The 27,121-nt window shown below is 41.8% G+C and overlaps 2 protein-coding genes across 5 annotated transcripts in view; one reads left to right on the top strand and one right to left on the bottom strand.

The window, feature by feature from the left end:
* The first annotated feature begins 939 nt into the window (after nt 1–939).
* On the top strand, nt 940–19,588 carry DUSP29 (dual specificity phosphatase 29). The gene is made up of 4 exons (XM_065746527.1): nt 940–982; nt 6,926–7,132; nt 14,907–15,127; nt 18,727–19,588. The coding sequence occupies exons 2-4, from the start codon at nt 6,948–6,950 to the stop codon at nt 18,972–18,974; spliced, it is 654 nt and encodes a 217-aa protein (XP_065602599.1). The 5' UTR covers nt 940–982; nt 6,926–6,947; the 3' UTR covers nt 18,975–19,588.
* Nucleotides 19,589–23,258: 3,670 nt separating this feature from the next.
* KAT6B (lysine acetyltransferase 6B) overlaps nt 23,259–27,121 on the bottom strand; it is a 93,007-nt gene continuing 89,144 nt past the window's right edge. For all 4 annotated transcript variants that reach the window (XM_065746480.1, XM_065746481.1, XM_065746479.1 and 1 more), the window contains one exon: nt 23,259–26,395. In XM_065746480.1, the coding sequence (XP_065602552.1) occupies nt 23,913–26,395 (2,483 nt within the window). In that variant the 3' untranslated portion in view covers nt 23,259–23,912. The remainder of the gene's footprint in view (nt 26,396–27,121) is intronic.

Raw genomic sequence — 27,121 nt, 5'->3', positions numbered from 1 at the left:
CAGAGGTGGCTGCGCTCACATTGAAAAGCCCTAAGGGACAGGAGCTATTGTCCCTCTGAAACTTAATGGCACCTACCTTGGGATTTAGGGTACTTCTAGGGAAAAAAATGTCACAAAATGCATGGATATCCTGAAGCTTTGGTTATGCACAGGCAATGCCGTGCACAGTAGGTCACTTCTTTCTTACGAGAGATGAGACCCAACGTATATTTATCAACAACTAGCTCATAGAGGACATGAGGCCAAGGCTGGAGGCAGAGCACCCAGGCATCATGTAGCTGGTCCCAGCAAGGCACATCCCAGTACACCTTCTCACCCCAGGGGACAGCCTGAGCAGAGGTGATGTCTCCCTGTGGCTGGTGATAGGACTACTTTGTGTTCACCTTCCACCTGTGTACCTCCCTCTTTCTACAAAGTTCTGCCACATCACCAGAATTCCACATCGCTTTCTAGGTGGAAAAAAGCATTTCAGATGTCATACTGATACCAAGAGCAGCAACTGGAGGAAAACAAGGCAGCAGGAAGGGCAGGTGCACAAGCTGGGTATGAAGATCTCTGCACAACGTGGGGGTCACCCCACTGCTGTGCCAGAGCCAAATTGCCCACGCACAGCATGGCAGGAAGCAGAAGGGAAATGCTCCCAGCACATTTGCTGTGCTAAACTTGGCGTTGGGCTTGACAAAGAGACAAGAAGTTAGAAGGATTGTTCCCGCATTATTATAGCCAACCCACAGACATCCCATTATCAGCCTCACTGAGGCTAGGTAACTAAATTGCCAGGTTTAATGTTTCAGGTGACATCAGGGAATACTTTTACCAGCAGATGTAAAGATCGTCCTTTGGAGTGGGTAGCACTCAAGGTCAGAGTCAGCAAATCCTACTCTAAAAATAGACTCCAGATTCAAAGTTTGTAAGACTTCTTTTGTCGCCCTGCCTCACTCCACAGAGCCCAGCCACCTAGAGCACCTGCCCAAGCACACAGGTAAGTCTGACCAGTGCTTGTTTTCTGCTGTATTTCTTGAGCCCATTTGCTTCCTTTTATAGATTATTCTGGTAAGTCAGGGAAAGAAGCGAGAACTGGCAACCCTTCCAAGGCAGCTGCCTAGTACTGTTGCAGAGGGAAAAAAAAGGTATTACTGAACCAAAAAGGTTTAGAAAGCAAAATTTATGGTTTAACAAGATAAAAAATAAAGTGCTTTTGTTACAGAAATGACTTGATAAACTAAGAAATGGGGTACCACAATTGGATTTATCTTAGAGGGAGAACTGAAATTTTATAAGATAGAAATCAGAATGCAGTTTTCCAAGCATTTTGTGACATCCATCCCAGAATATTTTCCTTTCTCTTCAATAATTGCTCCACCCTCCTGTTGAAGCTAACTTTTCCAATTCAATTACAGTTCTTTCAGATGATGTTGTGTTTTAAGTGTCTTCGGGCACTCCCCAAAAATATTTAAGAAAATCTCAGCTTTCTCTGTTTTAAATTAACCAGTTCAGGCAAAAAAGAACGAGAACAAAAATAAGTTTTTAGAAAGACATCAGTGGCTTAGAAATTCATTGAAATAGTTGGTGAGTTTTGAATATTCACAGCAGGGAAGTTTGGGAAATAATTACACAGAGGCTATGATTCTTCTCGTTCTAAATCATTTAAAGACAAATGCATTGCAAGAACTATTTTACAGTCTTTGAATGCTTCAAATAAAAATGTAGGGGTAAAATAAAGGAACGGAAGTGAATGATGGCTTTTGGTGAATACTGGGATAGGAACAGGAACATGGGATTATGTAATTCTTCACTTAAATACACTGCACGTACCCAAGGATTTCTAGTGTTTCATGTACAGCACTTAGCTTAATTCTTTTGGGGCTCTTTTTATAGGAAATTTTTTTTTTAAAAGACTTGCTCCTCCTTCCAATAAATATTTGTGCAAAATTAATATTTTTGGGGTCTAGTGGTAGAAAAAAAAAAACATCCAAGGAACCTTTGGTGTACAGAACGTCATTCCTCTGAGGTGCAGCAAGCTCCAGGTTTATGCAGGAAAGCACACAGCTCTTCATGGCTATTGCTAGCATTTGGAGCCTGTGCAAAATGTCATGGGGATGGCATAACAGGGAGTACCACTTATAAATTCATCTTGTTAAATCATCCAACAAAGCAAGCTTTTGTTGCTGCAGCTTGCTAGCTCTCAGCTCAGATGATGCACTTCGATCATGAAATACATAGAAACCAAAGCACTGTTTATATTCCTCCTGAGTGTAAACACTGCACTCCAGACAGCTTGCACATTAACTTCTGCAAGAACTTTCCAGTGCATAAAACAGCCCTGTGCTTAGTCATACTCGAAAAGGGTAAGCACTTTTTTGTCCTGAAAGGAAGCATGCAGCTTGCATGCTGGCTGGAAGGGAAAGATAAACTTTTCTTAAGAATTCGAGAACTTGCTTGATAGACCCTCTCTTGCTCTTTTTAAAGACCTGCAGTTATTAGAGCTCATTTTTGTCTCCTTTTAGCACTGAGAAAGTTCTTATAAGGAGAGCGGTTAGTATACTGGATTCAAGCCTTCTACACATCTTTTTGAAAGTGTAAGAGAAGTGTTATGCTCCATCCTTACCTCCTCTCAGCTGCTTCCCTCTTGTTATGGATGCTGTTTCTCCACAGTCTTATTTGTGGTGGTTATTAAACTAAAAAATAAAAGTAAATCAAAATGAAAGCATTATTTTGGAACTCGTTGGGAACACCCAAAGGTCAGGCTGGACTCCTGGAAGATAGCTGTCCCCTGATTTCAGCAAAGCTGAATTCCTCCTGATAAATAAAAACATTCGAGTATGTTAGCTTTCCACACAACATCAAAGGAAATGGCCAACATTTTTCAATAACAAGCACTTTGTGCACAGAAAGCATTTCTTAACCATAATTACAGAATGATTTTGTCCTCACTTTATGGTTCATCTTCCAAGTTTAATGTTCATAGCAACAAAAAAATTCCTATCCTTCAGGTGTTTTCAGGATGCTGATAACCTTTCATTCCCAGCTAAGCCAGCTGGAGCTGCAATTGTGTGGTATATTCAGCAAGAAGTACCTTTTAGTTACGGCCTGTTAGATAAAGAGCATCTGAGTACAAAACTGAAGCTGATACGCTTATGTACACCAAATTAGCTTTAATAAAGCCAGCATCAAAAAAAGCCCCAGAGGCAAAGGTGGCCAGTGTCATATAGGCTGGGAGAACTCTCAGGAGCAGGAAACATGGGTGGTAAAGAATGTAAACTATTCTACCATATAAGTATGGGCTGAAGTGGGCAGCAAGGCTAGGAAGAGCTGTGGCCAGTATCGGGCATTCTAGAGCAACTAACAGCATTACAGTTGTTTCTTTTGAAAGAAAGAGCGAATAAAATCATTATCTGCCCCCATTTTCCTTCCCACCTTTTACTTGTTTAGCCTCTCTAGTTGCACCACCGCTGTGCTCTGATTTTACCTGAAATCAGCAGCCACAGGCACAGCCACAAATTAACAGTCAGGCTACATTTCCTTGGGGCAACAGCAGCTATGTTGCTGTGAACTCCTCTTAGGCCAAGGAGGACTGCAGGAAAGTAAGGGCAGAAGGTGCACAGGTTCTTGCAAAGGACAAAGAGAAAAGCAGTCTTTTTCTCTGCATCTCTTTTTTTGTTTTGTTTTTTTTTTTGTTGTTGTTTCTCTTCTATAGCTGACTTGGATCTTAATTCTCAAGCAGGCATAAATCTTGCCAAACCGTTTGGCAACTTTATACACAATGCCAAGGCTTGTGCAGCACAAAGAGCCAAAAATATTAAGAAATGTAGTATTCTGTGATGTACATAATGACTTATGGCTTTCAGTTTCAAAGTACTCAACTTCTACCGCATCTGGAAAACCAACATTTGAAATGCACACACTGTCACTGAAGCTCTGACATGCACATCCAAATATGAACCTCAGTCCTTTCACCATCTGTGGGATTACCAACCCGTACTGCTTGTGGCTGGTGCCTCCAAAACCTTCCTGCAGCTTCGGGGTGGCAGGGAACATTCCTTCAGTTGCCCAGGTTTGGAACAGAGCCCCTACACCCTGCAACTTCCCAGGACTTTCCTGGAAACGTTAGTTTAATCTGAGTAGCTTAAAGGACCAAGAAGAAGGTACTGAAAGGAAACATTTAATGGCTTTTTATCGCTTCTTCTGCTACCAGACTGTGTTCCCTCTGACTTAAATAGCAGACAGACTGGCAGATTTTCTTTCCTCCCTCCTTGTTTTGTTAAAAATAAAATAAGCTAAAAAGCACTAAGCAATTCCATTTGGCAGCTGTAGAGTGGATAGTGAGCATAAAGAAGAGATTCCTTTGCTGTGCCTAATAGATGCTGCTTATCCAAATTAGCCACACAATTACTTCTATCAATGCAAAAATAGTTTAATGTTTTTTTTTTCTAGTGCACAGCACTCAAGAACGACTTAAAATGCGGTGTAATTTGCCACAGTGTATGTCCTGAAGTGGCTCGCTAATGAAAAGAGGATTAACTCTCCATTATTCTGAATTACCATTTTGTGAAATCACTTAACAATATTTTCACTTATGCACATGTAACCTAAGGGGGAGAAATATTCCAAGCATCCAAACGATTAACAAATAAAATTCATTAGATAACATGCACTTTAGACCTATTTATGAAGAGAAAGATTGGAATATAAAAATGCAGATGTCTGAATTTTTATCATCCTTGTTCTGATTTCACACTTAAGTCCATGACAGTGTAATTGGTGAGCAGCAGTGTACAGCACCATGTTCGCACACAGGATTGAGAAGCAGAACCTGCAAAATAGACAAAACCAACAATTGTGTTGGTTTGAGAAGGTGCCCTGGTCCCAGCAAGGCGTCCTTGGCACACGGCTGGGGACCATCACAGTGAGGAAAGAGCCAGGCGTCCCTCACACAACAGAGGGCCATCCTCACCCCAAAGAGCTTTCACACCAGATATGTCCCCAGCACCAGGTGGGACCTTCCAGCCCACACAAAGCACAGCCCATGGTTGGGACCTGCTCCGGGCAGCCCTGGAACCCACCCACACTACTGAACACCTGTTGGGACCCAGTGCCCTGCAAAGGGCACCCAAGGCTTTGCTGCCGGGCTTGTGTTAGGCCAACGGGCACATTTATATCCACCACAGCACCAGAAATCCTAACAATGTCTTTCTTTTTTGTCTAAGAGGGCTGGCCTAGGGAACAGACTTCCCTCAGCTCCATTCGGTCTACGCAGAGCAGTCAGTAAGAATGAGGTGTTATAACTGGTTCCTGGAGAGATGCAAACCTTTCTGCCCTCCCCAACCAAATGCTTTGTGGTAATTAATTCCAGAGCTCACGTAGCATACCAGTTCCTTTTCCCCTCTCCCCTCCTATGCAACTCCATTACTTTTACACTTAGTCTAGAGTCAGGTCTGAAATACTTATTTTATCAGAGGAATTTCAACTGATGCTTATGCTCTAATTCAATTTAAAAATCCCTGCAGCAGATAACCCTGGCAAGGAATAAAGAACATAAAATTCAGGGAGCATATGGCTTCCCAGGACACAGAGACGAGCATTTCTCAGCAGAGCTCTAACTTACAGAGCGTTAACCAACCTCCAGACTGAATTGGTTTTACACAGGCACAAAACAAATGTTTGCAGGTGTAACTATCCCATTTTGAGGTCTGAAATCTGGGCTACTGGTGTAACAAACACTGAACATAATTACTAATCTCATTTCTTTCTCTTCTTCCCCTTGCTTCCTTCATTCCACTTTTGTGGAGCCCTGAAGAAATGCTGTCAGTCCCTCAGCATCAAGGCTTTCAAGTTAGGATCATTTCTTACTAGACAAATAGTCTCTCTTATCACATTCTAGATAACAGCCCTTTCACTCTCAAAGTCGGAATGCATTATTCTGACGGTCCAGCATTACTTACTTCACTGAGTTTGCATACAGAGTTAGCACAGTCTGAAAGAAGGAAGGCTTTTCCTAGGGAATGGCTCCTGGTGGCTCAGGAACAGACCTCACATTGCTTGAAGGCACACAGGACTGAGTGAGCACATGGCAAGTCTGCTAGGGATTAATCCTCAGAGCCCCTTACACATCTTAGAGGACCACTTAGCTAAACATCATCATGTTTTAGGAAGCTTGGCTGAAAGATAGATCCCCTTGCCAGTGAAAGCAAGCCAGTCTTTGAACAAAGGTGCACATATGCCAGATAAAAACTGACTCCACAGTCTTGCCTAGCTTTGGAGTTGAAAAACAGAAATTTATCAAGTTCTGCTGAGAAAGAACATAGCAGACACAAAAGAGTCCAAACCAAGGAATAAAACCCTCTGGGAATGTGGGATGTGAGTGAAAAATGGTCCTCCTGCTTGCAGGAATGCTCTACAAATAGCCAGATTTTTGTCTGGAAAAGGACGCAAGCATCACCAGTGGCCAACACACAAAGAATCTGTGGGAGTCACTACTCCCTGAAAATTTTTCTTCACATTATAAAAAAATTACTTGAGAACCTCTTGACCTAAAGGCACCCAACACATTGAATGGGGATGCCATCTGCCTTCCTGGGCTCCTGCAGCAGCGCTGCACCTGTAGGTATCCAGGTTAAAAAAGAAATAAGGAGTGACCCTGGAGAAGATGAAGTCCTTGAGCCCGCACTCACTGAAGAATCATTTGTCATTCAGTGGCTGCAAGAGAAGTCCTGCTAAAAGGCAAAGCCTTGCTCCCAGAAATAGCCTACAAGGTTCACTGTGTAGGACTGCATTGAGATAATGAAAAAGTAGAACCGATGCGCTCAGCAGTCACCTGACACCTGCTCACCATTGCACCTGGCCAGAGCTGCTCTGTCTGTAGCTGAGTGGAGCTCGCTGGCTTTGTGCTTCCTCATCTTAGCGCTCCATTTCCATTATGTTCCAGCCTCCTGCACGGCCCGAGTTCCATGGACAAGATGTCATCAGCAGGTTTGAACGCCAGGAGGAAAAATGCATACACAGCAATCAAAGTGGATCCTGATGGGGATTACTGTACCCCAGGTGCCTTTGAACTGGAGCGGCTTTTCTGGAAAGGATGCCCAAAGTACACTCATGTCAACGAAGTCTGGCCCAACCTCTACATAGGAGATGAGTAAGTGTTCACAGTACCACTGCACAGATGATGAGTAAGCTCGTGAAGTACATCTCTATATAGGAGATGAGTAAGCTGTGCTAAGTGCAGCTCATAAACAGCAAGTAGTTTCATTTATCCTCCTACCCTTTAGCTAGTCATTATCAGTGATGTCTGTTTTGATGTGCTACTGACAGCTGCCGGAGTTGGCAGAGCACCTCGCTGCCACAACACCAGCACGCAGCTTGGGATGCTGCTGCTTCAAGGAAGAGCTGGTCAGGTGCGGAGGGGCCCACTGCTAAAATGGGGCAACAGAGCCATCCTGGCACTGGTCTGGGCTGCTCAAGTTGAAGTCAGTCATAAATCATCTTAGAATCGCTTGGTAATTTGTCATTTATCTCCAAGTGAAAGTCTCTTCCCAGTCAGTCTGACTGAAGGGCACTGTCTGGACCTGTTGTACCACAGCTTCAGTTGGTTGGAGACTAAAATGTAATTTTTGAAAAGTGACTGAAGAGACAGCTGAACCTGCTGTGGTGTTTCTGTGCTTCCAAGCCTGTGCTTGCTCTGCGTCTCCGAATTGCTCCAGAGATTAAAACAGATGGTACCCTGCGGAAGGGCAGAGCTGCAGAGTTGCCTCTCACTGATCACACCAAATATGATTTTGGAAAAAACAAAAAACAAATAAAAACACCCAAGCTTGCAAGATGGACTTAGCACTGCAGAACACAGGACTAAGCTAAAACAGGCTATTCCAACACACAGCCAACTGCTGCAGCAGGCAGGCTGTCAAAAATCCCCCAAACCAAGCCCTGAGCAGAGCAAGAGCTTTTCTTACCCCTTAGGCATTATTGGTACACTTCCCATTTTCCTCAACACCCTTCCCAAACATGACATCTACTTTACATCATCACTGTAAGGCACAAGCAGCAGTCCCACTGACTCCAAAGTTCTCAATAATTTTTTAAAAGGTCCTAAAATTCATCTGTTGCCAGCTTATAAAACGAAAGATATACAATCTTGGAAGTTACGAGGCTCCTAATATCATCGACCAATTACTTCTGTGGCGCCAGAGGCAATAGAAGGCACACGAGATCTGGGCTTGAACCAAGCAGGGGCTGTCATTTAGAAACAGGGAAATATATATATATCTTAAGCTTGCTCAAGAAAAGGGAAAATGGGTTTGAGTTGTCTCCTTCCCATCCTTCCCTGCCACTCATTAGATATTTCTAGCTCAAGATTCAGTGAAAATAACAGCCTCTTCTGGCATTAATTCCCTACTTTTTCATTCAGTCACCAGCATTATTCTGAATGAAGTGGTTAGAAGAATTTGCCTTGTACCTCTTTGATAAAGCTGTAACTCTGCCCTCTGGGTGGAGAGGAGACAACAGGTCACTGGACAGCCACAGCCTCCAAGCCCAGACAGTGCCCACTGACTCTCTTTCCTGCAACTGTTCCTGTAACAGGGGCTTTTCACACCTTGAGATGGAATCAACGCTAAGCGGTGTCACTGAATAAAATATACACCTTCACTTAGTGCAAACTAACCAGAGAAAACAAGCATCCAGTGCCAACAAAGAAGGAAAAAGAAGTGGGGAACAGGTGGTGGGGATAAATAGAAGTAAAGCTTCACAGGAAACAGGGCTCCCAGCAAGAGGATGACTATTATCAACCAGCGGAGGGCAAACGTGATATCTAGCATCAAAAACCCGAGACGAAAGCTGGTCTGCAGGCAAGATGCAGCTCTCATGACCAGAACACACATTTGATTTGAAGCCGGCAGCATCCAGGCACCTTTAATAATCTTTCCTCAGACAGCTCCACATCTTCTGAACAACAGCTTTCCCTTCAGAATGGGAGGGGTTTTGTATTATTTTAAGATCTCCCTGTAGCACTGGTCGCCAAAGAGCTGCCATGGAGACGCGAACAGATGTTGGGTGTATTTGCATCCTTAGCCATGCTAAATTAAGGTTGATCTTAAAAGAATTTAGTGGAGCTCATCAACAAAATCAAGTGAAAACACACAGTTTATTCTCAGAGCCTCCACATCTGTGCTTCATTTCTCCTCCTGCATTTACAAGGTTAACAGGACTTGTGACTGCTTATGGAAATGCTAATTAATTACCCTGACTACATAACCACATCTTCCATCTAATGCAACACAGGCTATCAAGGAGCCCTGTGAGGCCACTCAGTACCTTTGTTACAAGGCTTTGCCGCAGATGTTGCCCAGAGGCAATGAGATCTCCACGAGCCTGTCAGGCCCAGAATAATCAAAGCCTCAAAATATAACACGCTGTGTTCAGCTCCAATTGAAATTTTCCTCCAGCAAGTTCCAAGGACTTTTAAAGACCATGCACTGGAACTTGCAGTAGACAGCCCAAAAGTAGGAATAAAGCATGCTTTGCCAAGATTTTGATTCATCTGCTACCAGGATTAGTGCTTGCCCGTGTCCTCCTCATGCCCAGACACCTTCTGAAGAGACAGAAAAGCAGCTCTGTCTTGCTTCCTTCTCTCAGCAGCCACCCAGTTACTTGCATGGGCAGTTTTACTGACTATTCTCAAACCTGCTTGGTTGACTGCAATCTCATGGAAAGTCTCTCCCAGAAACGCAGCTTGTAGTTTCTCCCTTGAGGCTTTTCAGCAACTGCCTTGTTGCCCAAGATGATGTTTGTGATTCCATATTTCTTAATTTCACAGAATGTGTTAGCCAAAGACCTCCTATGATTGTGATTTCCTCTTAGCTACCCTCTAATTCTCATTAGGATTTAAGGAATGATCACCTGTGTTCCCAGACTGCTCCCAGGAAGCATTCTGGAGATGAATTCCTCATTGCTTAAATATGAAAAGCCAATTTTCGGTCACACAGTTGAACTGGACCTGCATTTCAACAGAGTGAAGGTCTGTGCTTCTTTCTGTAGAGGCTCGGGGCTTTTGATTTTGAGAAGTAATACAGGTGAAGTTCAGTAAAACACAGGTAGCTCACACCTACAGATTGTACAGATAACGATAGCTAAAATACATACAATTTAAATACTGGCCTCCCTCATGCTCTACCCTTTCCTTTCTCCTGAAAAAAAAAAAAAAGATACAATATGGCTTTTTCCAAGTGACTAAGTACAAAGACAATTTATGCTAATCTAGAAGAAAACAGATGGGGCTCACTCAGAGTAACAAATAGTTACCTCCCACTGGTTAGCATTATGAACTTCTAGGACTTATAAGATATTAATCATACAAAAATAGGAGTGCATGTACATTTTATAACAATACTCATGAGGACATAGTTTCAACTCTGTTAGAATGAGAATCTGCCAATTTTAACAGCAGTTTAAAATCCAGAAAATCAGATCTGTAATATTGGACAAAAAAAAAAAAAGAAATAAAAGCCTCTTAAAGCACCATTTCCAAGACAAGTAACACTTGTCATCTACCCTTCTGGTCTTCCCAAGGCAATATCCCAGTCTGCAGATGATTTCTAGCACTTGATGTAGTACAGAAGTGACTGAAGTCGGGACTAAGAACTGGCTCGATGCCCTTGCTATATAGAAAGCTGAGAGGAATTTCCTTTATCTGTGTTGTATCACTTGCAAAAACACACATATGCAATTAAAAAATAAAAATAAAAAAACAATCCACCATTTGGAAATAGAGGAAAATGGACTGCTACATCTTTTTCTATTACAAGTTTTGAAGATCTTGTTCAGCACTGTCAGTGGTAGCAAAATTCTTCTAATTCACACTGAACAGGAGGCATCCACAGAAACGGAGCAACACCTCAGAAGGAAAAGGGGATACAATGCTTCACTATTGCTAGATTCCCTCAGTGCTAGAGTTACCAAAGGAAATCGGGTCAGTATTATTAGAAATTCTCAACATCTCTCCTCAGCAGGGAGAGCTGCCAGATTTTCTTTAAAAAAGAAAAGAAAAAAAAAAAAAGTGTCAGTGTTGCCTATATTCAGGAAGCTTATTTCTGACACTGACCATCTGGTACGTTATCATCCTGCATCAAGCACTTTTAAAAAATGGGAAAGTTTGAGAAGGACGATTCCTCTTCCAGTAATGTGTTGCCTCAGATTTCCTTCTGTTTTGTCAATCTGGGTCACGTCAATCTATGGGCTTTCACAGCCTATACTGAAACATGTTTGCATTGCTCAACCTTCGCATGAAGATTAAGAGACTTGGCTCCACTTGCAGCTCATAAACATACACACCAGTTGCAGTCAGCCAGCACCAGCTATGAAGAGCTGACTTACCTGTGGGGTGAGCTGCTCTACCCATTTTGCTCACGAGGAGTCTTGCAGGATTCCTTCCCTCCTTTTAGATGCACCTGGGTTTTTGTCCTGAGCCATCTTCTCTTCCCTTTGTTAGCTGCTGATAAATACTTAATAGTTCACATGAAGGTGCAGGCTGCAGTGCCTGAAAGTTGTTTTTCCCTCTCTTCCGACTCCGATGGTTGGAGCATCTTCCTGACAGAAGCAGCCAGGCTCCAGCTTGTTAATGGCAATATTTCAAAAAGAGAGCAAAGGGATTTGGTACACTGGAGATGGCAAATTAAAAGGAAGGATTTTCTTTTACATTATAGCTACTTACGTTGTTGCTTCCAGAGTGCTAAATTTACTGTGGTGCTTGCTTTTTCTTGTGAAGATCTTTGCTTTAAAACTGACAGCAGGCACAGATAATTCTCAGGCAGCCCTTTACCTGCCCTTGCACAGCCTCAAAGATGCAAATATTCCTTCGGGAGCTGTCTTCAAGTAGATGACGTTTTTGTTTGGGCCAGTTGCTCCCTCTTAAGTGATAGTCTAATATTATGAATATATCCCTATGTGAAAGTTACTTTCTCTCTGACTTTCTTTATTTAGGTGGCATTCCCATATTGAAGCACTCCCCCTTGCCTCAGAACTTTAAAAACATCTTTATGAGTCCATCTGTCCTACAGTAAATGCAGGGTCTGATTCAGCAAAGCACTGAGCTTTTTGCTCGCCCTGCTTTGCTATCCAGAGGGAGACTTATGGGTGTGTTTAACTTTTAGCATATGTTTATGTGCTCTGAATTAAAGAGCTAATGAGTTTTTACATGGGACCAATCTGCCCAGTTCATCTCTTACTAAACTGAATTATATTGAAACTTTAACTGCTATCTCTCAGTGCCACACTTCACCTCCTCTGCGTAGAAACACATTCAGGGCAAACACTGGAGACTGCAACAACATCATGTAAGAGGAAATCAAATGCCAGCAGCACAGATGGTGACAATGGACAAAATGAAAACAATTGAAAGAGTATTTAAATGCTTATGGCTTCACCCACACTGAAAATTATAGCAAACTTCTTTACAATGGCTACTTTAAATTCAACTACCATCACTAAAATGGAAATATTAACCATATTTTATTAGGAAATAGCAGCACCTGAAGTGGGGAATAGTTTTAGCTTGACTGTTAGGGTCTGGTATTGAGCCAATCGCAAGGGAAAAGCCTGTGCCATTTTCAGCTGCAAGTGAATTAGAAATGGAACTCTAAATCCTCCATAAAGGTGTTATGATTCATACAACAGTCTCTGAGTGATCCCACGCTATTAGTCACCTCAACTAACTGGACACCTGTAGATATCGATGCTTGAGCTATTATTTCCATTCATCTAAAATAACAATGCCTCAGGCATCGTGAAACTTGCAAGGAAGATCAAAAGTATTCCCTCCCACCTGCCTTGGGTGTAAACGACTATCAGGCAAAAGGAAACAACAGCAACAATGGCTGTAGTTAGAACAAACAGGCAGTGAAGGTTACTTCCACAATGGTACTACACAACAGATTCACTGAGGTTGGGAAGCAAAACCATCCTACACACAAGGTCAGGGCTCACTGAAGAGCTAAAGCCAGTAGAAGCAAACATGTCAACAGGCGCAATCACATCTGTGTTCACAAGTGTGTGGGTCTCTCCTAAACTTGACAGACATTTTCTAGCTCTCTGTTAAGTGGCAGTCAACCTGCTGCAGACACATCAAGACCTCAAGTTTAATACCTCTATGACAGTAGTGTGAGCTGCAGTATGGCACCCCTGGCCCACAGCTCCAGAGCTGACTGCCTAAGCAGTTGATAAAGGACAGTATCCCTCCATTGTGAACGCCATTTAAAACAATGGGGGACACCGAATGCTTAGAAATACAATTCTGAGCCACAGAACAAGACTAAGTAAGCCTGTCAGAAACAAATGCATTAGTTGCACTCACTATAACAAAAGGCAATTGCACAAGAACCTAATCAAGGCAACAGGAAAATCAGATCCTAGATGAATGTAGCAGTGTGATTGCCAAAGCAACCTACTCTTTGGCACTGCCCTCATTCAGTACAACTTCATAATTTAATTCAAATGATGCCTAGTAGTCTGAGAAGTCCTTGCAGAAGCCAAGTTTGGTAGAATCTACAGCCTATCAAAAACTTCACCCACTTTTCCATTGCTTTTAGCTACGATGCAATCCTATATAATGTTCAACAATTAAAACTTCACTTAGAACAGTTCTAGCTGGGCACAGTTCTCACCTGGGAACATTGGTCTTTCACAGTTGGATTCATGCTTTCAGCTAAATCTGGTGCATGGAAGACATTTTCTCTAACTCGGTATCAGGTGGAGTCAAAGCCATCCCGAGCTGTCACCACCAGAATTATGAAACATAACAGGTAGCACACAATGACATCTTGCTTGACAGAAGCTACATTTACACACTGAAATGCTCAGGAAACATTCACAGAGAGAAGTACTTTTAGTTTTAAAAAGCAGTTTTGCCTGATGTATTCATTCATTTACGGCAGCAGTAGTTATGTGAAAATATATTAACAGAATAAAACATGCACTTAAAAAATAAAAAACAAAGCCTAGTAGTCTTTCCATGCATTAGTAAAACTTGACAGCTTTTACTGAATAAAACCTTCCAAAATTGGAAGCTTTCTCTAAAAGAGTTTTCCGAACAAAAATTGATTTTTACATCCTATGACCACAAAACAATGCAATTTTTGAGAAACCGCAGGCTGCTGACAAGCACATACTGTGGATACTGAGAAACAAAAACACTGGATTTCCTCTCCCATCTCACATCCCTTATCCAAGGGAAGAGAGGACAAAAATGAAGTAAGATAATAAGCAAAACGTATGACATTCAGCTTTCACTGAACACCGATGTCCAATTGCATATCTAGCTCTTTTTGCTTTAGATCTCTGACTTAACCCAACAGGACAGTAAATGAAACTGACAGGGTGCTGTGACCACAGGTAGGGTGTTTCTCTCTGCTGTTTGTTTGTGTATAAACGGAGGGAAAAAAGCTTGGTAACTTCTCATAGAAAAGAACAACTTTTTGAACTCCAGATGATCTTACTACTCACTTACCACTGACTCTTTCATTAGTTCTGCAATATCAAATGATGGGAGAGAAGGAGAAAGAAGCATTCATGGGGTCTTATTTCAAGTTCTGCCACTGATTTGCTTTTACAACCTTAAATAATTCATTCTATTTCTTTCTGTATCTCAAGTTTCTTGTGTAAGATGGACAGAAGCCAGTATTGCACGCATTACAAGGGTGCCAGGAGAACGTGTTCATTTTTAAGGTGTTCCAAGGGTTATTCAGAGATAGCTATGGACTACAGAGGGATCATGCCCCAGAACTGATAACGTTTTACAATTTTTACAATGGCAAATGATGCATTTTCTAAACATTATCAGTTTCATTAACACATAGCACATACCAAATCATAGATTGTTGTGGTTTTTCTTCTCATTTACAAGGCTGCATTTGTTTTGACAGAAAAACTGCGCTAGATCGCTACAGCCTGGAGAAGGCAGGCTTCACTCACATCCTCAATGCAGCTCATGGTCAGAGGAACGTGGACACGGGACCAGAATATTATCAAGACATGACTGTGGAGTACCACGGAGTGGAGGCAGATGATCTCCCCACTTTCAACCTCAGCCAGTTCTTTTATTCTGCTTCTAAATTCATTGATAATGCGCTTCAGGATGAAAGAAGTAAGGAGGGTGCTGAAAATAGTTAAAACAGGACACTGTTTACCCCCATCTGATTATAAGCATAGCTCACAGCATCCGACTCTGTGAGAATAAGTCCAATACAATATAACAAAGAACACCAAGTCAGTAGCACGAAACTAGTTGTTTAAGAGAAGACAGCAATGGTAACTGAACTTGGGACATGTCTCAGGGCAGAGCTAGCAGCAGCTCAAGAACCTCTACACCGAGCAGTCTGACAGAAATCCACATCACAGGTTGCATCAAGGCTTCCTGTCTCACAGAGGTGTTTTGGTTTTTTATTGTTGATTTTTTCCTTCATAAACAGCTCAGACACAATGAGAGATTGAATAGGTTCCTTAACTTAGCCATCTTTTTCCTTAAATTAGTCCCCATTAAGAAGGGGGTGTTCTGCAGAAGCTCCAGGCTGCCATTCCGCTGCTTCACTCAATAAGTACAAAACCCACCCTCATACAACCCGTTGTAATTTTTCATCTTGATTACCAGAATCCATTATTTGCTGACCTCCAGCAGAGCACTATCAGAGGCTTTATAGTGAAGAAGGGCTGCAAGCCTAGGCCTCATTGGCTTTCAAGGTTACTTCCACCCCTTTGCCTCCTGCTCCCCCCCCCCATGCCCAAAAGTTAAAATTCTCAATAGGCTATTTCACCAAAAAACAGCAGAGTATCTTTAGATTTCCAGCTGACCTACAAGGACCTTAATACCAGAGGGTCACATATCAAGTTTCCAGTCTCCTGTCAGCTTCTGTTCCTGGCTGTTAAGCTCAGGTGCAGCAAGCTGCTACCTGGCTTGCCTCTAGCAACCAGTCAAGTCTTTACAACTTTAGCCTTTCAGCAAGTACAGTCTACAGCAAGAGTCTCTCCTCTTGTTCAAGAGAAAGTCTTGAAAGCAGTTGTTTTAAAATCAAAGTCCAAATAGCTGGCGAAACTGCTTCAGGAGCTGACTGACTTGTGAAGAAAGGTACCTGGCATTTCAAAAAGTCTGTCTGAAGCAGTGCCTTTGGGAAGGAGTGGGTAACTGTACCACACCTGTGTCTAGCCATGGCTGGAGGCCAGAGGTCACTATCACTGGAGTAGCTGGAATAAGAAATGCAGACTTCCTCACTCCCATAGCTCTTCTGTTCCTGTAACATGATTGCCTGCTGCACTGAGGGAAAGAAACAAGCACGAGGGAAAGAAACAAGCACGAGGCAAGGCTGAAAAACCTACAAAAAACTTGAAATTCAATATGTATTGGATGGGGCAGGGGAGGATGGGACAGGGGAAAGTGTGAACCTTGTTTCAAAACCACAAAGTCCAGGAAGTTTTAAGTCTGTATCAGACACCAGTCCAGTGCTGAAGCAAAGGGATCCTACCAGCTGCAGTCATTTCTGCAGCTGTGCACTGACCATCAAATTCAGATGGTCTTTAAACTATAGTAATAGGTTGCAGATGCTCCCTCCCTGGAGGCATTCAAGGCCAGGTTGGATGGGGCTTTGAGCAACCTGCTCCAGAGGGACCTGTCCCTCCCTATAGCAGGGGGATTGGAATGAGATGATCTTAAATATCTCTTCCAATGCAAACCATTCTATGGTTTCTGTGATTCTATGGGAACAGCTTCTGTTTGCAATCACGCAAGCCATCCTTCAGCTGTGCATAAAGATTTCCCAAAATACAGAATTCAAACCTTAGGAAAGCTTACAATTTTATACTAGGGAGGCCTGATTACTGGAAGGGAAGGCACTATTTTAAGACTTCATTCTCTGGGTGTCACAGTTTCTCAAAATGTAAAATGGACAAGAAAATCCTTTTCTTGTAAAGATGCAATGAGAAAAACAACAGCACATTAGGGATAGAGATTAAAAAACAAAAGGCAGTGTGAGAAGAATTAGGCATAGATACAAAGACCCAAAGCATCTGACCACAGAAACCTCAACATTTACCACTCCATCTGACTCTTGAAAGTGAAAGCTGTATCTAGACAGATTTAGAAGAGCACAAGCCCAAGCTTCAAGCAAAGTGACCAGAGTAATCCAGCGACATGACACCACTCAGCAGACTCTGGCTCCATGGGATTCTTTAACCCTCAAGGTGCAACTAAATAAAACTGGCCAGAATCAGACAGACTGCAAGGGTGGATTCCCTCTTCAGTAAAGAGGACTTACATGGTTTTTTTTTGGCATCAAAACTGAAGAGACTATAAAATAGCACAGAAGGCGTATGGCTCTAGAGAAGAGTTTCAGCATTTCACTGTAATAGGCAGGCAGGTTTTGAACATGCACAGGCAAGCGAGATCTTAATTTTCCTACAACTAGAAGGCATTTCAGAAAATTGTATGGCCATTTTTTGCCTTCATTAATATAATATGAAACTTCCTCCACAATCCAATTTCCCACCCACACAATAGCGAAGCCTTCCTTGTCCTATCTCAACAACTATTTACAAGGTAGGAAGCTCTAAAGAGGAGTGTGAAGGGCTGAACAAGTGATAGTTTTCATCCGTTTCAAATATTTGGAGTAATAATAGAAAGGATTATCATTTTCCAAGAGAGGAAGAGGCACTTACAGTTATCAGAGAGACTGGAATTTTGCCAAGATGCCTCTAAGACTATCTGCTGGGATTAGGATGCGGACTGCAACCATTAATCCTCCAGTGCTGGCAGTTCTTGATGTGTCCATTGTGCAGCAATGCTACTTGTGCCAACACACTGTCTCATGCCTGGAAGCAAAGGAGTTAATGGGCAGGAGTCGTGGCTTTGCACTTCTCACTGGGTAAAACTGACAGAGAAACTATTATTGGCCCTGATAAGTTTTGTTGTTGCTGTTTTTCCTGTGGCAATTAAGCTTAACAGAGTGTTAAGAGACAGTGTTCACAAATCTATTTCCTCCAGCAGTTCAGCCCTTTGTGTGACCCCTGAAGGGCTTCACATCATTTTTTGAAATCTTTTGAAGTGTTTTCAAGACCTGAACCCACTTACTATTTGCTTTCTCCACCTCCCTGGACATGGCAAATGGTTTGTTTCCATCTATTCTATTAATGCCTTCCACTCTCAAAATATCACCGAGCCCTGTCAGCAATGTTTTACACATCAAATACTTAGGACAAAGTAATGCGATTCAGATCTTGAAGGAAAATGGTGTAAGACCTCAAAAATGTTTTTTTGGTCAGCTTTTTATCTCTAGCTCATAGTAACAAGAAAGGCACCTCCTTGCATCTCATTTATCCTCATGAAAGGATAGCACAACAAATGCTCCCACACCTCTGTGATAAATACAAGGTACAGCTGGGCTTGCTTTGTTACTTAAGGCTACAGCCCCTAGAGTTTCTCTGCAACAATTGTTTACGAAGAAAATCAAAGATAACTGGTTTAGGATTAAACAGGCAATTTCCTACAGAGACCGTGTTACGTGTTCACGTACTACAGAAATATTTACTATAGAAAGACTTAGGCTCAGTTTCCCAACCTGTAAAAAGATAGATCTTACAAAAGATGCTAGTAAGTGTAAAGCCTCCAAAAGGAGCAGGGGCACTAGAGAAAACATCGCTGTAAGAAAAATAAATCCACCACCGTCTTGTCTGCATCATATCTCTTTGTTTCTGCAGACAAGGTCCTCGTGCACTGTGCTATGGGTCGCAGCCGCTCAGCCACGCTGGTCTTGGCTTACCTGATGATTTACAAGAACATGACAGTGGTGGATGCCATTGAGCAGGTGTCACGGCACCGATGCGTTCTGCCAAACAGAGGCTTCTTGAAGCAGCTGAGAGAACTGGACATAGCGTTGGCACTGCAGAGGAGGAACGCCAAAAACAGCCTACCATCCAATGACGACGAGAACAGCACCACAATCTAGTATTGCTCCGGGCAGGGTTGTGCTACTGGAAAATAAACTTTATAAAAGGAGAGGAGGAAAAGCTGTAGTTAATTACACAGTCACAAGGCTCATTTGTTATCTAGAAGGAAAAATATCAAATGTTGCCAGGATGAGAAAGAAAAGTCGAATTTAAAACCTATCTTCTTAGGATATCCTAGCTTTAACAGAGATCTTCTCAGCATTAACAAACCTTCCCTCTCTAAAGTTTATCCAGCACAAAATCAGGCATAACTTAAATGAAGACATCTGAGTACCCCCCAAAATCCTGATCCTAGTCCAAGTACGTGACCTTTAAAAGAGAAAAACTAGCCATTCCTGAAGAGCTTTTGCAGGAAAAATGTTGAGATGGTTGCAACACAGACAAGTTGTTTAGTCCCAGAGTCATTAAGAACTTTCCAGAAGTTTGCCTTTTATGTTCTTTCCTGGCATCACCATTTCTTCACAAAATCTAAGAGCAGGACAGCGTTTAGAGAGCCTCCAAACGAGTCTTCAGTATGGACTCTGCAGCAGAACGTGCAAGCTAGAGACAAAGCAAAATCCCTGAGAAGATCAGATGCATAAACAGACAACGGGTAACAGTTCAAGGAGCTACACATGCATGTCATTTTAGCAGTTTCATTTCTAACTTGCTTTTCCTAAAATTTAGGCAGTTGAAGCATTTAAAGTCCAAAGCATACATCATTCGACTCCACTTACTAGGCCACACACACCTCATTGCAAACAGAAAAACCCACCGTACTGAGAAATGATGCTTTGTGACTTGTGACAACCAGACAACACACGAGCAATATACCATGGCTTTTATACTGCTACAGAGAAGTTCCCATGGAAGTCCTTAACAGCCCCCTAAACATTCCTGATTGGAAGCAAAATACAAGAATCTCCTAAGTAGTTCCCAGTCACATGTTCTGCACAGATTAGGAAATTGGCAAATAGCAACACTGACAATAGCAACAGAAAAATGCATCCACAATTTCCAAAGGATAGGATTCCAAGCTACTCATAAGTTTGAAGCTGTCATTTTAGTGTGGAAATGAAACGCAGCATGTGAAGGAAAAACAAACAAACAGAAAAAAAAGAAGAAAAAAAAGGAGATCAACAGACCCCCATATTCCATGACTTCTATCAGTAATGTGTGAAAGTGTTAAGCATCATCTGAGATTGGCAGGGCCAATCTGGTCCAACCTCTGTTCAAGCAGGGACATCCAGAACAGGGTGCCCAGGACTATGGCCAAGTGGCTTCTGAAGACCTCCAGCCAGGGAGTATCCATATCACCTCACTGATCAACCTGCCCCAATGCTTAAGCCACCCACCCACTGAAGTGGGTGCCCCCCACTGCCTCTAGTCCTGCCATAGGCACCATTGTGAGGAGCCTGGCTCTGTCCTGTTTGCGCACTGTCTTTAGGTATTTTTGGACACTATTGAGATGGATCCCTCTGAGCCTCCTCCTCTCCTCACAGGAGGGGTGCTCCAGGTCCTTCATCATCATGGAGGCTGGCTCTCTGCTGGACTTTTTCCAGCGTGTCCAGGTCTGTCTCATACTGAAGACCCCCAGAACTGGACACATGCAACATCAGATCACCAGTCAACCTCACTCAACACAATCTACAGCAGGAAGTGACAGCATCACAAATGTCACATAAAGGTTGGGTCTGAAAGCAGGTCTGCAACAAAGAATGAGGCACACGTATTTACTTATTTTAAGACACTGTGGGTATAAAGCATTTTTGTTTTCAGTGTCAAACCACGTCCTTTGTTTACGGGAAGACTAGGACTGCGCGGGCAAGGAAACATCCTGCATTTCACAAGAATCATCAACTACAACTTGGTGAAGAATTCTTTTGAGGCACCAGAAGAAAGCTAATTCTCAGCTGGAATGGTGCTGGAGCACACAGCTGAGATTGATACCGGGATGGGCAGACAATACATGGAACAGCTAGATCTGTCAAGGATGAGAGTTCTTATTAAGTAGAAGTTTCAGTGCAGTAATGCAATTCACAGCTAAATAGTCACTATGGGAAAAGATTCAGAAAAGTCATCTGTCCCGCTGAAAGGAATTCAGTTCTCCAAAAGTAGTACTGGAAACTTGCCTGTTGTGCAACACACCATCATTCTCCACCCAAGTTTTAATCCATATATTGCAAATACAGAATTTCAGAAATACGCTGGAGTCATGATATTCTGTTTCAGGTTACCTCACACTGAAATGGCACGAAGGTCTGTTTGCCTTTTTTACTAAACACTTGGGAACCCAAAACTTAACAGCAGTAGATAAAAACCCTTTCATTTACTACAAAAACATGTAAGTGAAAAATGGTAAGACACAGTGCTACTTTGGTATACAATAATTCAATAAAGATGTGAGGTCCTGGTTATACACAAAGGCTGCACCCTGTGTTTTCACCTTTTCTTTCCCTAAGCATAATAAAACGTGATAGGCATTTCATGAAGACAAGCACACACGTAGCCTAAGTATTATGAATACTCTTTGCCTCCATAAAACAAAGCGAAAAAAGCATTAGCTATGTTGTGCTCTCTCTTATCAAGCATTCTAAAATCCCAAGTTATTCCAAATTACCATTTCACTGGATATTTCAACTCCCATTCAAATCCGCTTTTTCAGACTACTGTCCCACCATATAACACTTAACAGGTGATGTACCCAGATCTGTAAAATCAATTTCTTGATTTGGAAACACCATATGCTTTAAGGGATTAACAGAACACATTTTCTCTGATTTTTCAATACACAGAATCAAACCTGTAAAGCTGCTTTACATACTAGAACAGGGAGACAGTGTTTTCAGTCTTCTTGCAGTGTCAGTGGGGTTGACGAAGATTCAGAGGCAACATTCACCTTAAAAGCAGTTTGAAAAATACTCAGGATTCTGTTTTTGATGCATCCACACACAGCTGATTTAAAACCTTGGTGCACTCAGGAGCTCCTTGTATAGATTTCCTTCTTGATTTTTAGATATACCTTCTATTGCTAGATGAGAAGTGTTCACAATTTTGTGTGTGTTTGTATGTGCAGGTGTAGGTGCACATACACAGAACACAGAGGTTCTACACAAGGTTTCTACTTTCTTGTAATCCAGCAATGAGGAAAGGAAGAGATTAGCTCTATTCAGATACAGTCCAAGCATCGTGTTGTCATATACCCTTTTACATAAGCATTAGCACGGTCTATAGGGAAAAAACACTTTCATACATTAAATATTGACAAGCTTGTAATGTATTAAATACATATTTATTCAATATTTTAATAAGATTATTAAAAAAAATAATCTTAGATACTCTTTATTTTCACAAGGTGTATGCAATTATGATGAGTAATCTACACTTAGGCTCTAACAGCCTAATCCAAACCCCATCAACTTTAATGGGCTTTAGATCAAGCATGTGAAAGCACTGTAACAAACACTGTTTCAGGAAGTAATTCCCATGCAACATCAAACTATGACAAGACACAAGAGGCTAAAAATGGCTCATCATAATTTATTTTATGTTAAAATGTACAGCTGGGGGGTGTTTTTTGCAGTTTGTTTCTTGAGTGTTTCTTTGCAGTTTTTCTTCCTTTTTTTCTTTTTTTTTTCTTTTTTGTTTTCTTTTGTTGTTTTAAGTGACTGACTAAAAAGATAACAGATAAATACAAGAGTGTCACTGGGTCCTATTTTTACATGTATCAAGCCTCTTCTGTTCGGCCCTTACAGTCACTCTGTACAGGTACAAAGGCTACAAAAAAGGAAGCAATATAAACAGACACAAATAACTTTTGCCTTTTTACATGCGATCTTTAAGCTTAGTTTGAGCTATTCACACGCTACTGCTCTATTTTTTCCCTTAAAAAATAACTCCAATATTTTATAAAGATAGAAAAATCTACAGATGGAATGAAAATGTAAAGTTAGAGGCATTTCCATAAAATAGCAACTTTACACCAAATTCACTATTTTTTTTTTTAAATCCTGCCAAGTATTTGGACATATATGAAAGTGTTTCAAAACTTGACAAATAAACACTGAGATGTTTCAATCAACAAAAATCCAAAACAGTATTTATAAAACAGAAAGCTGCCTTTTTCCCTACCCCAGCCCCAAAGAAACTGGTCACTAAAATGGAAAAGAAGAGTCTCAGCTTTACACTAAACATACAGCAATAAAACCTTTTGAACTAACCAAAATGTGAATAGCTTTTGCAGCTTTTTTTTATTATTATTTTTTTTTACAAGTTTTATAATTAACAAAAATATAGTTCTGTGTTTTGTTTTGTTTTTTTTTTTACCCTCAAACTAGGGTAACCTAATCAAGGCAAAAAAATTAAGAAATGGCTTACTGTTAAGCACAACACTTGTACAGTACTACAAAATGCACTGTCACTAACAAAGACATTAGCGGCATGCGGAAGTGTCACCTTCAGAAACAAAATAATACAATAAAAGAACTGCTAAAAGGCATTTACACGTGGGGAAAGGAGAAAGAAAAGCTCAAGATTCAGTACTGTCTGATAGTTTTGGAGTCTATTTATCCACATTTTTAATGGGAGCAGGCACATAAAATGGCTCTGAACCATCAGCTGCTGTGTAATTGCAGTTCATAGAAAGAGTTCTTCCTTTCCACAGAACTTCAAGCTCGGTGAAATAAACAGAAAAATGGAAAAATCACCTAGTTCCTCCCCCCCCCCCAAAGAAAAGAAAAAGAAATCCCAAAAAGATAAAGCAAAACAAACAAATAAAAAGAAGAAAAAAGAAAAAAGAAAAACTTGTATAAGGCTTTCTGCTGCATACAGCTTTTAAATGGTGCCAACAAATGTTTTTGCGTTCACACCAATTGCTGGTTTTGAAATCGTACTCTCCAAAAGATATTTGTGCAGATCAATCCAATATGCCAGTTTGGTAGTTTGTCCCTCCAAAGGGCCTACCTTCTCATGTAGGAGCCGTTAAGAGACTGCTTAGACATGCCTGTGTTCATGTAGCCGTGATGCCCCGGGGGACTGTACATCATGTTACTGTGGGGTGCTGTCTGCATTGGCTGCTGTGCATATGGCTGAGTTCCCATCATCCCCATCTGCATCTGCATAGGGTACTGGGGAGTTTGATTCATATACCCATGATTACTGTGATATCCACTATTCATCATCGGCTGGGACATACTATAACCATTCATAGCATTAAGGGTGTTCATATTCATGTTCACTGAATTGACATTATAAGCTGGGGCTGGCATCAGGTTTACACTCATGTTCATACCACGCTGCATTGTTAAGGTCCGCGTGGGCCCTTGCATGGCCACAGTTTGCGAAGCACGGCCGTATATCTGGGGCTGATGGGCCGCTGCAGCAGGTGGCAGAGGTGTAGATTTGGTTCTTACAGAAACATGACCTTTGCTGGCCATTTGAGTCTGCAGTCTTTGGGTGTGGGATATTCCAATATTCGATGAAGTCATGTTACGCTGCAAAAGGGGAGGTGGCAAATTCATGGGAGGAGGAGTAAGGTTGGGGGGAGGAGTCATGGTAGCCTGTGCTTGTGGTCCTCCCGGAACAGCGTGTGGAGACTGAGAAAGCTGAACAAGCCCTGTATTACTTAGGGGGGTGGACAAAGAGGCACTGTTTGCATAGGAAGTTACAGCAGCTGAATGGCTGTAAGGCAAAGAATGATCCATAAGCGTGTTAGTTAACTGCTGCAATTTGGCAAGGCTGAAGGTGGCCGATGGCTGTGAGTAGTGTCCTGGTCCGAATTCGCTCTGACCCATTCTTTCATACAAGCCAATGTTGGCATTGCCAGCCTCAGGGATTTCAGTTAACTGCATAGGTGGTGTAAAATTAGCGGCCATGCTGCACTGAGATAACTGCTGGTTGCTGCTTGGAGGCCTTTCAACAACACAACCTTGGGGAGATTTCACGTTACAAGTGGGGGGAGAACTGATGTTTGTTTGCTGCATCATACTGCAGCTTCCATTAATATTAGACATCTGCTGCGTCACTGCACAGCTACTCTGTGTTAGGTTGCTAGATGTAAGGCTACTGTACGAGCAGCTGTTTTGTGAAGAGTTGTTTCCGCAGATACTACTACCCATTGTAGAGTCATAACTGCTTGGGTTTTCATAGTTCTCTGTTGTGCTCTCAATGCTTCCTAAATCACTAAAGCCACTATCCACAACTTGTTGTGAATGATCAGAAACTGAGGGAACATCCATCATTGGACTAGTCTCCATGTTCTGTAGAGATGGCACAGAAATGGCACTTTGATCTGGGCTGATCTGAGCATAGTTGTTCTCTAATGGAGCAACATTTGGACTATTAACAGAACGAACTGACTGGCTGGGATGAGAGTGTACAGAGGAAACTGGGCTGCTGTGGTCAGACTGCTGACAGTCATCCAGCGTGGTCATTTGGGGGCTTTGGTCTGTATGGGCATAGTTTTGCAAACTTCTACAGGCCTCCTGAGTCTCTGCACAATCCTGAAAGGTATCTTCCTGTTCACTTGCTTCTTGAGTTAGAGACTGTACTGCTTGAACAGTCTCAGAATCAATCTCCATAGTCTCGTTACTCTCTCCCTTGAAATCGGAATGTAACTCTTCACCAGCTTTTTGGTCCTGGTTGTTTTCTGTATGATCATCATCAGATTCTGGCACAGGGTCTGAATCTGTAGCTACTTCTTTCTGGTCACTTTCACACTCATCAGCTGCAAGGTCAACACCACAATCCATCAAGTCCTCCTGATTTGAATTACCAGTCTGAACATTTACGTCTAAAAAAGACTGCTGCGTTTCCAGCATTTCTTTGAAAGCTTCAGCAGGCAAATCCTCTTTCTCCACTTCTGCTGAACCCATGTGGCTATCATCTTCATCATCTGCATCGTGATCTTCATTATGAGAAGGTTCTTCATCTTCTTCTTCTTCCTCATCATGATCGTCCAAGTGCATGGTCTCTTCTTTTTGCAGAAAAACGTCTTCTGGTTTGTCTTTTTCTGGATCTTTAGAATTGATTTCACTGTCTTCTACAGTCCTTTCTTCTTCCCCAGCTTTCTCTGCGTCATTTTGTTTTTCATAGGGTTCATTAGGTGGATGCAGAGGTTCAGCTTCTCTCTCTTTTACCTCATCATCTGGCTGTGGTAATACTTCAACAGGCTCTTTAATCTCTTCCTCTGTAACAGCAGGAACTGGACAGGGCTTATCTTCAGCTACTTCCTTTTGTTCCTCCACCAGCATCTGATAGTCAGGCTCCATAGGAGTCTCAGGTGGAGTGTATAGATTAAGCTTAAAGCCAGGTTTTCTTTCTTTGTTTTGCCTCCATTTAGACGGACCACGCTTAACTCCTTTGGGCCAACTCTGCTTACTCTTTAAAGTCTCAAGATTGTCTTTAGTGCTTTCTTCCAGTACAGCTACATTCTCTGTATTAACTTTGGGAGGCAATAAATAGAGAGAAAAGTCTTAGCTTGCACGAAGTAATCAGTCAATACTTTCAAACATAAACCCAAATTAATTTATAAATTCAAAATGCATTAAGAAACTCCAGAACAAGAGTTACAAACAGGTGGCACAAATCATAGTACATGACAAAAACCAAAAAGATAACTGAAATTAAGCAAGATAGAGCACATCAGAACACTAAATTCATCCACTGATTATAAAAAAAAAAAACAACACCTTTCCAAACACATTCACTCTTCTCTCTCCCCAGATACCAGAATTCTCATTTGGGAGTGTAAAGTGATATTCCTTTGGCAATTTCTGCCTCTCACTGTCATGTTGTAACACTCTTGCAGTCAATTAATGCAATGACACGGTCTGTGGACTAATACACAATATCAATCTTGTCTTTGTTAATGGTGTACAAACCTGACCACTGGGCTGTAGCTCAAACACTATATTTGCTTCTACCAGTTTACTTCACTTACTAATGAGAAGAACAAAAAAAAGCAGTAATATTCTAATGTACCTGTGGACTGGTTTGTAACAGTATAAACATTCATAAGCATGGCTTTTCTGGTTGAACAAAAGCTGTTTTAGGACAAATCAGTGGATGGTCCCTCAACTAAGGATCACAAAGATCATGCCTCCCATGCAATTATGAAAATACTGAAGTACTACCGACTAATTTCTTAAAGAAAATTTATAAACCTGGA

Source organism: Cyrtonyx montezumae, unplaced genomic scaffold (assembly GCF_038088225.1).
Source record: "Cyrtonyx montezumae isolate F1298 unplaced genomic scaffold, pur_monq_1.0 scaffold_4, whole genome shotgun sequence".
NCBI classification, from domain to species: Eukaryota; Metazoa; Chordata; class Aves; order Galliformes; family Odontophoridae; genus Cyrtonyx; species Cyrtonyx montezumae.
This window is presented reverse-complemented; position numbering and strand designations above follow the sequence as displayed.

What these genes read in the sequence shown, in the direction of transcription:
- DUSP29 (XM_065746527.1), top strand. Translation starts at nt 6,948, where the DNA reads ATGGACAAGATGTCATCAGCAGGTTTGAACGCCAGGAGGAAAAATGCA. An exon ending in AACCTCTACATAGGAGATGA is followed by an intron (nt 7,133 to 14,906) that starts GTAAGTGTTCAC and finishes TTGTTTTGACAG; the next exon opens with AAAAACTGCGCTAGATCGCT. An exon ending in TGCGCTTCAGGATGAAAGAA is followed by an intron (nt 15,128 to 18,726) that starts GTAAGGAGGGTG and finishes TTGTTTCTGCAG; the next exon opens with ACAAGGTCCTCGTGCACTGT.